At 56.1% G+C, this 10,553-nt stretch overlaps 1 protein-coding gene across 1 annotated transcript; it reads left to right on the top strand.

Annotated features, from left to right (window-relative positions):
- The first annotated feature begins 214 nt into the window (after positions 1–214).
- TLX3 (T cell leukemia homeobox 3) lies at positions 215–9,038 on the top strand. The gene is made up of 3 exons (XM_063125856.1): positions 215–638; positions 2,499–2,742; positions 8,824–9,038. The coding sequence occupies exons 1-3, from the start codon at positions 215–217 to the stop codon at positions 9,032–9,034; spliced, it is 879 nt and encodes a 292-aa protein (XP_062981926.1). The 3' UTR covers positions 9,035–9,038.
- The last annotated feature ends 1,515 nt before the right edge of the window (positions 9,039–10,553 follow it).

Raw genomic sequence — 10,553 nt, 5'->3', positions numbered from 1 at the left:
TAGAAGCAGAAACTCAAGGTTTGGTTCAAAAAAGATGACACAGAGCCTGTCGGGCTGGACCACTGTTGGCAAAGTTTCAGTGCGACATCTATACAAACCGGGACCTTACATGGATCTACTGTGAAAGGCAAGGGAAGCGTTTTTATAGGGGAATTCTGACGGTTTTTTCCTCTCCCCCCACCCACGTTCGAGCCAATATTTCTATTCACCAAGGATGGATCAGCCAACGAACACGCAGACACCGCATCAACACGAACCCATCAGCTTCGGGATTGATCAGATCTTAAACAGTCCTGATCAGGAGAGCCCTTCCCAACCAGCCCCTCGAGGACCAGACGGCAGCACAAATTACCTGGGAAGCCCCGTCAGCAGCAGAACGGGCGCCCCGGCGTACGCTTCCCTCCCGGGCACTTTCGCTGGCATCGGGGGCCCCTTCGAAGACTCTGGATCTTACAGTGTGAATCTGAGCTTGGCTCCATCTGGCGTGATCCGGGTGCCAGCTCATAGACCCATCCCTGGGGCAGTGCCACCTCCAATTTCTAGTGCCATCCCAGCCATGCCAGCTGTACCCAGCCTTGGCAGCCTCAACTTCCCTTGGATGGAGAGCAGCAGGCGGTTCGTCAAGGACAGATTCACAGGTAAGCGCCCGGGTGGGCCGGGCGGTTCCAGACACCGCCCAGAGGAAGGAGACTGCGGCCCAGAGGGTCCTGCTGCGGCGCGGGGAAGCTCGTGGCTTTGGGTTTGCTATTGTAAATAGGTGCTCAGCCTCCTATGGGGCTGCGGGGTGGGTGCGTGGGGGGGGGGAGGCGGGGAAATAAACAATTCTTTACGAAATAAATAAAATCCGGAGCAGTTCATCATTTTGCTCCCAGTTGCAAACCTCTGTGCAAATCGGGGTACCAAACGGTGGTTTCCCGCTGTTAGGTGCCTGGACGAAAAAAGCGACGTACAGCCGGTTCGTCTCGAGTTCCGATTTCGCTTTTGAAAATCATGACGGCCCGGAAAACCGCTACTCACGGGTTTTAATGGATCCCCATGTCCTCAGAGCCCTAAATCTGGGGCTGGTGTATTTAAATGGCAATATATAAGAGCAGAAGGAGGCGTGTAAATCGCCGCGCCTAATCCGATTACAGAATTGGTCGGTTGGGCGGGCGAGCTGGAGAGAAAATTAAAGACTAAATGAAAAACCTGTGGCGGTGATTTAAATACTTCCGAATCAAAAGCGGATTAGATGATGGATAAGGAAACGGGAGGGAAATAGACAGGGTTAGAATGACCTCCTAAAAGCAACCCTGAGCCTCGGGTTTTCCAAGGTTATCGAAGTGCTGTGTCACTTCAAGGTGAAGGCATTTGTGTTTGTGTTTGTGTGTGTGTGTGTGTGTGTGACAGGGGAAAAATATTTATCTGAGGTCAGTGATCATCCACAAAACTCCGATCAGAAAATATATGGGAAGCCCTTGTACGTGTGGTATAAAATTCAAATTATTGTTGTTATTGTTATTATTATATTTATTATATTCAACATTTATTTTATATTATTATTATTATTATTATTATTATTATTATTATTATTATTATTATTATTATTATTATTATTATAATTATATTAGCTTTCCGGCTGGGTTAGATCTCCAGCCGTATTTCCAATTCGGCCATTTCCCACCGAAGCCTGATCTGGCCCAATACAATGCGAATTGTTCAGCATTGAAGATTCTCTCCCCATACGAAGCAGTTTGTATTCCCGGAAAAGTGCTATAAAAATGATAAATAACGAGAAAACGAAAAGTATTCTCTCATGTACACCGGTTAGTATAACTCCTGCGTTGGAGCCTCGTCTCGATCGATCGCTTTCTTCAAGGGTGTGCTTAGCCTATTGCTGTATCCGATTTGCTCTTGTAGCCACGGGCGAGATGGGTTTTTTTAAAAGTTGTTGCTGTTGTGGGTTTTTGTTTTTGTTTTGGGTCTGGGGTTTTCTGCCGCAAATGCCCTGGACTAGGCGCCCCCGCAGGCAACAACCCACCCACCCCTCGCCTCTACACGAATTGATCCGGATCCGCTCCTATTCTGTCTCCACGGTCTCAAGGGAGGGTTTGAAGCCCCCGCATCACCCATAAGGACGGGCTGGGAAATGGGCGGAACGAGGCAGCCTTTTTGCCGCCCGCCCAGATAGCGAGCGTGGTTGCGGGGTGGGGGTGGGGGAGGGGAAGGATGTTGCGGAACAGCAGCGAGAGAGAACGAAGCGGATCCGTGGCTGAGCGCGCTTGACCAGGGCAGGGCGCCTCCGGCCGCCGGGGTCGGTCGAGGTCAGCGTAGCCTGCTTGGCAGGCGAGGGCCTCCCCTGAGCGGCCGTTCCTGCCCACGGAAGCCGGGCTGGGCTGGGGAGGGGAGGGGAGGGGAGGGGAGGGAGCCTGGCCAGATGTTCCGGAGGAGACCCCGACACACACACACCCCGCCGGCCGGCCGGCCTCTCACCTGCCGCGCTTTCTGTGTCGTCGTAGCGGCGGCGGCGCTCACCCCGTTCACGGTGACGCGGAGGATCGGGCACCCCTACCAGAACCGCACCCCGCCCAAGCGCAAGAAGCCGCGCACGTCCTTCTCCCGGGTGCAGATCTGCGAGCTGGAGAAGCGCTTCCACCGGCAGAAGTACCTGGCCTCGGCCGAGAGGGCGGCGCTCGCCAAGTCCCTCAAGATGACCGACGCGCAAGTCAAGACCTGGTTCCAGAATCGCAGGACCAAGTGGCGGTGAGTCCCTCGATCCGGGGCCGGCGGGGGGGCGGGGCGGGGGCGGGAGGTGCCGGCTTAGAGCGGGGGGGGGGCGTGTGCGTGTGGGGGAGGGGGAGGGGGAGCCAGCGCCCAGAGGCCCGGGCCGCCCGTGCCTCCTGCGCCCGGCCCTTCCACCTCGGCCTCGCCGGGAGACGGACGTCGGCGCCGGTGCTGAAATGGACAGCGGAGCCCTCCTTCCACGCCCCGGCAACTTTTCCGAGTCCGGAGAGGGCGGCCTGGAAGCCGAAGGAACTCTGCACATGCTCCGACCGCCCCTCTCCTCCTCCTGGCTCTTTCTCCACGTCCTTCCCAGTGCTGCGGAGCTGGCCCTCGCCTCCCGGAAGCCTCCGGCCCAGTTCAGGCCTCGTCTTCGGGGCGCTCGCGCGCTCTTTCTCCGGCCTGCGAAGGGCCGGGGACGCCTGGGCCTCTTCGCTAGGCCGCCGGCGCCGCCTCCTGCGAGGCCCCGGGCCCGCTGGCTTGGAGAAAGGAGGCCCGTGGAAGGCGCGCGGAGGACGGCGGCCGCGCAGTGCTGTGCGGGCCCCTTCTCCCGGGCCGCGCCTCTCCGAAGTCAGGCCCGGAGGCCAAGGCAGAGCACGGCCGGGCCTGTCCGCGGCGCGCACCGACCCGCGCGAGGGCTCAAGGCCGGCGTCGCCTCCCTCGTGGCTTTTGTGCCTTCGTCGGGCTGGCTTTCGAAAACCGGGGACGCGAGGATGGGAAGGGCCCCGCGCGGAGCCAGGCCGGGAGGGGGCCGTCGCTCTCGGGACGCCCCAGCCCAGGAACTCGGGGCCCAGGACAGGGAAGCGGTTCCGGCAGCCCCTCGCGCGTCACGGCTGCTCCTGGCCGGGAGAGGCGGCGAAAGAAACCGCTTAGGGAGGTCGCGCGGACGCGGATTCCATGTCCCAAAGGCCCGCGGGCCGTCTCTGCTCATCACGGGGAAGATCCGGGGCTCTGGGCGGAGTGGTCGCACCCCAGTCTTCGGAGGGTCGGGGGCGATCTTACTTCATGGCCCCGTCGGGGTCTGGGCCCCCTCCTGCTTAGTCTGCTGCCCTGGACCTTGGCCGCCAAATCCCACCCTGCTGATGGCACCACTGGACGCTGACCAGCCCGGCGCGTTTCATTCCCTTTTTTGTCCCAGACACGCAGAGCTACGGAGAAAGACGCTTCCAAAGGCCAAATAGAAGCGCGGGAAGGGGGGGAATTTTCTGCGATGAAGTGGTCTGGGGAGGGGGCGGGGAGGAAGAGGATCGATCTCCTCCGTGTGCCTAAAGGTTCCAATTCAGAGGGTGCTTTTCGTCAAATAATAATAATAATAATAATAATAATAATAATAATAATAATAATGGAATCCGAAGCACGAGATTCAAAGACTCCGGTGAAATAAGGACTTAGGGCATCCCTCATAGTCAAAGAAGAAAGACGCTTATTGCAGTGGGGGCTGGGGGCTGCGATTTCGGTGGGGCTGTGAACCATCCCCAAATAGGTTCAGTACCTTGGGCAGCTCCTTTAGACTTCTGCCTGGTTCTGGTTGAAACCCGGAGTGGATCCACAGCCCCACTGACAGCGGAGCCTCCAGCTTCCACTGTTCCATCGAGGCCAGCCTGCAAGCAAAGAGATCGCCGGAGCTGGTGGCAGCAGCAGGCTGTCCTGGACCCGGATCCCGGAGGGCCACCGGCTTCAGAGCATACGAACGGCACGGCTCCCCCCTCCATCCCAAGCCATCGGCTCCCAAAGAGGCCGCGCCTCTCTTTCGCCCTGGAGAAGACAGGCCCACCGAGGGGAGAGCTCAGAAGCTGCGCTCAGCTACAAGGGGCGCCCGCGCACCCTTCGCTCCCAGCAAAGTTCGGGGCCCCATTGGCCCTGTGTTCTGGGGCTGGTAGCCCGGCCAGCTCATCTTGGAGAGCTACAGGAGAGATTTAAGGCGCCATCCTAGATATACGCTTTACTGAATGTCAGCCCCGTTGAATTCTGTGGGGCCTACTTCTGAGTAGACCTGCCCAGGGAGGCGCGCTAAGCCTCCTCCACCTGAATGCCTCGCAGCCCGATCGCGAGGAAACGCCGCTGACTTCGTGGAGGCTTCCTCCCGAGTAAAGGTGCGCAGCGTTGCCGGATCTGCTGCGGCTGGGGAGGGGCGGGGAGGTCTTCCTGCTGCGTCGCCCGCGGAGGTCCGGCTCTTCGTTTCGCACCTGCAAACTGCCACGCGGATCCCCGCTCTTATGCAAAAGCAGCAGCACGGATGGGTCGCCCTATTCGACCGCAAAGAAAGTTTGCGGGCGCTCGGATAGCAGCGGCGCACGTGCTGCCATCAAGAATACGAATGAACGCATCCTTGGTGCGATTGAAAAAAGAAACGAAGCTACATTAAATGATGAGGATGAAGAAGAAGATAATGATGATTATTCTAGACGGAGGTGATGTGCTTTGCCAAGTCATGCTGTCTTTTACATCATCATCATCATCATCATCATCATCATGCATACTTATATGGGAGCAAGACCCATTGAACTCAATAGGACATACTTTCGAATAGACGTGCCTTAGATTAAATTACCGCTAGCCAAGTTGTGGGTTTTTTCGGACAATGCCTGGTCTTTCTTTGTAGGGTGAAAAAGGACTGCTGTCTAGTCGTTGAATAACTTCCAGGGGTTTCTTATAGTGCGAATGTGGTTCATTTGCCGCCCTTAGGTAGGGAATGGTGGAGAAACGAGAACTGGTCGTGATTTTTCTATTCCCCAACCTCTACCTTAAAATACACACCCATACGAAAAAAATAAAAATAAAAATAAAATCCGGCTACTTCATAATTTGCAAAAATCAAATTGGAAGGACCCCTGCCTTACCCCCGTTTTAAACCCATTGACTTTTTATGGGTGTTTGTGTGTGTGTGTGTCTGTGTGTGTGTGTGTGTTGTTTTGTTTTGTTTTGTTTTGTTTGCCATAATCGTTAAACAAAAGAAGTTGGGAGAAAAATCCCTAGGAAAATGTGCTGCATGGACAAAGAGTTGACCTAAGGCAACTCCTTCCTACGTTTCACTTCAGTCTGGCTAGAAAGAAATATCCATCGGCCTGAAGCCCTTTAATTAAGCCGTTGAAAAGACAACAAGAGTTCATAGGAACGAATCCCGTCGGTGTTCCATCCCGAGGATGTGAATACATTTAATTTTGTTATTAATCTGGGCTGGGCGGTAATGGAAGGAGGCGAGAGATAGAACTTCCTTCGGTAACCATTACAGTTTGTTAGACAATGAGGCAAAAGCCCCCCTCCCTTTATATATGTATATATTTAATATTGTAAGGGATTGTTTTTAACATTTTAAGAATCTGAGAATGGAAGGATTTCCTTCACTCTCGCCCAAAATTACTTTAGGAGGACAAAGCACATTTTCTTTGGCAATTGGGTGGTACAGAAATGTAATAAAATAATAATAAAATAAATAAATAAAATTTCCTTCCCCAGCAACGTGGGAGCGCCCTTATAAACATTCTTTTTTTGGGGGGAAATTGCCTTTGTGTCGATGGAGCAAACTCGTCGTCTGCTGGGCTTTACCTTAACGAAACGAAACAAAAAAGCCGATCCCATTCGAAAATCCCGTTTTTATTTTCTTTTGTTTCTCTTTTCTCTCTAACCCCCCCCCCATTGCATTTCTTATTTACACTAACTTTTGAATCTGCATTTTAATATTAGGCAGAGTTCGATTAAATCCATATTTCCCGGAAGTCTTCAGAGGCTGTAGGCAGATTTCAAAGACCACAGAAAAGAGTGGGGGGAAATATATATGTATATTTGTATGTGCGAACACACGCACACACATGAAAGCAACGAACACTGAATTTACTCGCTGATTTTTAAAATGCAGTCCGAAGAGATTCACGGTGGAATCTAGAGAAGAGCGGGAACGTGAGTAACCCGTAGCTAAGCCAGGCAGCGAAGGCGGTTCAAGCGGCCTTAGGTCGATGTACACTTCCTAGCTAGCTGAGTCCCGTGAGGCTTACTTCTGAGTAAACCTGCCTCGGCGGGCGCCCACCACTAGCTCGTGTCTCCGACAGCCACACGCCGCTGAAACCGGAGGGAGTCCTCTTTGTAACCCAATCTGACTGGCAGGTACCATGTTAAGCGCGCTTAGTTACTCGGGAGTAAACTCCAGTGACTTACTTCTGAGTAAATATGCATAGGATTCTGATCCCGAACACATCGCCTTGTTCGAACGCTTCAAAATCGGAGTGATTTCCGAGGTGCTCCAGGCGTTGAAGGGGCGCGCGCGGGGGTGGGTGGGGGAATCGTCGGCGGAATCAATGAATCTGGGGCACCCATCAGTTGAAAGTCCAGGCCTTGGGGGATTTGGCTAGCTATACTCACCACCCTGGCTCGGGTGCCCCTTCTCTCTGGATACGCCCTCCCCCTTACAATGCTTTCCAAATTGTGAGGGAGCAACTGGGATTGTTTTTTGGAACGTGTGAACGTAAATGCCGACCCCAAGTTCCGTGTACACCAAAACGCCAGCGTCTGTTTCATTGCGGCTCCTGTTTTTCTGCTCAGACCGAGGCTGGGCCACTTTCCGGCGGTGAAACGATTCCTGGGAAGGAAAGGGAGGCCTGAAGGCCGCGATCCACAAAGTCGTTCCCGCGTGGTGAGCGAAGACGGTCAGGTCACCCGAGGACACTCGCCTTTCACAGCCTAGAGAAAGTCCATCCTTTTGATCTCAAGGAATCTCCGAAACCTCGAATTCGGGCTTCTGAACCGGCTAAAAAAGTCAAGCAGCCCGGCTTATCGGGTTTGCGGCTCTTTCTGGCCGCGCGTTAGTTTCCCCTGCAATCCCTAAATCCCCAACGCGAGACTGACAAAACCTTCGGGGAAACGAACCCACTTGCAAATCGGGTCTGTCGAGATTGGCGGCTGAGAACTGCTGGCTGTTTTGTTGTGTTGTGTGTTTTGGGAGGGAGGGAGAGGAATCGGGGATCGTGGCCGCTTTTAGAGGTCGGGTACGTTGCTCTGCCTGGGAGGGAACCGCAGGGTCCTCCTTTGGGGCGGATCCGCGGAAGGGACACATGCTCAGAAATAGCAGCAGCGACGGAGCGGGGAGGCTCCCTTTCAGCGAGCGAGAAGGATCGAGCCCTTTCTGCTCCTTTGAAGCGCCGCGGCGGGTCGGGGGAGTGGGGTGTGGGGCGGGGGAGGCGGAATGGGCGCGTGTCGCCTGCAAAAACAGCCGGAGGCGATTCCTTCACGCGCGTGTGCCTTTGAGAGACGCAGAGGATCCCCCACCCCCGTCTGAAGATCTGCCGCCATCTGATCGCCTCTGCGCCAGCTGGACGCGCTTTGCCGTCTCGTAAAGCCCTTTGGCCTCGAATGAAGCCCCCGTCAGTTCCGAAGGAGACGCCTTCTCTCCCTTAAAAGCCTGTATGGGGGTGTGCGTGTGCGCGGGTGTTTTATAAAGGACCTTATTTCGAACCAGGGGGCACGATCCCGCAGTTACGTACCCACTTATCCCGGCATAAACCCCGTCGCGCTCAATGGGTCTTACTTCTGAGTAGACGCGTAAAGGATCGCGCGGTTCAACCGGAGAGCGCAGAGGATCCAAAGGCGCTGCGCCCGGGAAGGAAGCCCCATGTTGAACTCGCTGGGTGGGAATTTACTTCCGAGTAAACCTGGGCCGTGAATAGCCCCGGAGTGGAGGCGCGTAGATTGCGCTGCCAAAGGGCTGGGCTGGGATCGCGGGGGCCGGAAAAGGGCGCGCGGTGGGTCGGGGGTGGGGTGGGGTGGGGAGAGTTAGCGCTCCAGGCAGCTCCGGGGCCATTCTTGCCTCTGCGCCGCAGGGCCTCCTCTCAGGCGGGTCTTGCCCCCCCAGGTGGCGCGCCAGCCCTGCCTTGCGCTGGAGCCGTCGGGCTTTTCCTCTTCCTTCGAACGGGGCCCCGACGGGCCTTTGCCCCGAAGTCCTACCCCGATGGCGCCCCTGCTTGGCGGCCGCGGAAGGGCGCGGAGGTGCTGGCGGCGGGCCGGGGGGTGCGCGTGTGCGTGTGCGCGCCTGGGACGGACCGACGGGGCCTGACTTGTCCTTTGCCTCCTTAGGAGACAGACCGCAGAAGAGCGGGAAGCCGAGAGGCAGCAGGCCAGCCGGCTGATGCTGCAGCTCCAGCACGACGCCTTCCAGAAGTCCCTCAACGACTCCATCCAGCCCGACCCGCTCTGCCTGCACAATTCGTCGCTCTTCGCGCTCCAGAACCTGCAGCCCTGGGAGGAGGAGGGCGCCAAGATCCCGCCCGTCACCTCCTTAGTGTAACGCGCCGTGCCTGGGCGGGTGGGCCGCGGAGAGGCAGCCAGGCAGGCACCCTCCTCCACCTCTCCCTGCATGAACGAACCGAAGGCCTAGGCAAGGCGGTGCTCTGACCAAACGGACATGTTACCCGCAAAGGACCCGGGTCGGGAGCGCCCCAGGCGGAGGAGATGGAAGGGGCGATCCCACTGCTGACACCACGTTCCTGCCTCTGTTGCCGATGGACCCAGCCAGGCGGAGCATCCCTGCCCCTTGGTGGGGCTGCATGGATGGGCTGTGTGAGGGATGCCCTTACCAGCCACCTTCTCCCCCTCCCCCTCCCCCTCCCCCAGCCACCCCCAGGAATTGCTTTCTGGATGGGTCTTGCTATCATGCTCCTTCCAGCCCTGAACGTGTCAGAGGCTTTGCACAAACCTCTCTCGGTGAGGAGGTGGAAGGGGAGAAAAACATCCCTTGTCTCGTCTCCCCCAAAATGCGAGACACCCTCTGGCCTACTCCTGAATTTCCCCAAGGTGATTGACTGGGTCGTAAAAACACACACACACACACAAAACCTGAATTTTGCCCAGGGGTAAGGGAGAGGCTCCTGGCTATCCTAGAAGAGAGGTGGGAACGCCCCGCCCCGCCCCGCCCCACCTCTGATTGTCCCTCTGGCAGGGTTCGTGTCCCTCCTCCCCCCTCCAGTGCTGGGTGGTGGCAGAAATGTAATCTTTCCGGGAAAGGCCTTGCCGGATGCCCAAGAGAGGGGCCGCATCCAGCTGCTGAGGCTGTGCCAGTTTCCTAATGGGAGGGCAGCGGCGGCAGCAGGCGAGAGGCATCAGCGCCGGCCCGGCAGGCAGCGGCAGCATTGCCTAGCGGTGCCCCTTGCTCGCCTCCGCCTGCCTCGCCCCCCTTGGTCCATCAGGGGAACATCAAGAAAGCAAATGGAGTCGCCTTTTCTTTTCTTTTCTTTTCCTTTTGTAAGAAATGTGAATAATTTAATTTATTTATGCACCAAGATGCCAAGAACTGTTAATATGAAAAGAGAGAGAGAGGACTTCGCTTATTTATATGGAAAGCAGAACAAATATTTTAGGTTGATTCTAGAAAGGGGGGGTTGTGTGTGTGTGAAAGGGGGGGAAGAGGTTTTTGTCCACCTCTGACTTTTACCTTGGATGTTCCATCATCCAGCCCAATCCCTCCCCGTGAAAAACACTTAGCAAAGGGAAATAAATTTATTCTCTTTAGAAGAAATACACACACGCACCCCCCCCCCCTGTGAAGCTGAAAAGCGGTCCGCCCCCAGCTGTCCCCCAAGCGGAGTTAATGCCATCCGTAATTTATTCGCCACGGTAATAAGGGCTCCCCTTTCACGCAAATGCAGCCTCCAGTTTTTCTCCCCCACCTCCCCTTCTGGCAGGAAATGAACATGGGGGGAGGGAGGGAGGGTGGGATGGGCGAGCGAGCCAGAAAATAAAATCGAAAACACCCCCCCCGCGTGCTGCCCACCCCCACCCCCGCTCAGCCGAAGCCCAGCCGCAACTGA

Source organism: Elgaria multicarinata, chromosome 4 (assembly GCF_023053635.1).
Source record: "Elgaria multicarinata webbii isolate HBS135686 ecotype San Diego chromosome 4, rElgMul1.1.pri, whole genome shotgun sequence".
Lineage (NCBI taxonomy): Eukaryota > Metazoa > Chordata > Lepidosauria > Squamata > Anguidae > Elgaria > Elgaria multicarinata.
Note: the sequence above shows the minus strand (reverse complement) of the source record. Positions and strands in the feature narration are given on the sequence as shown.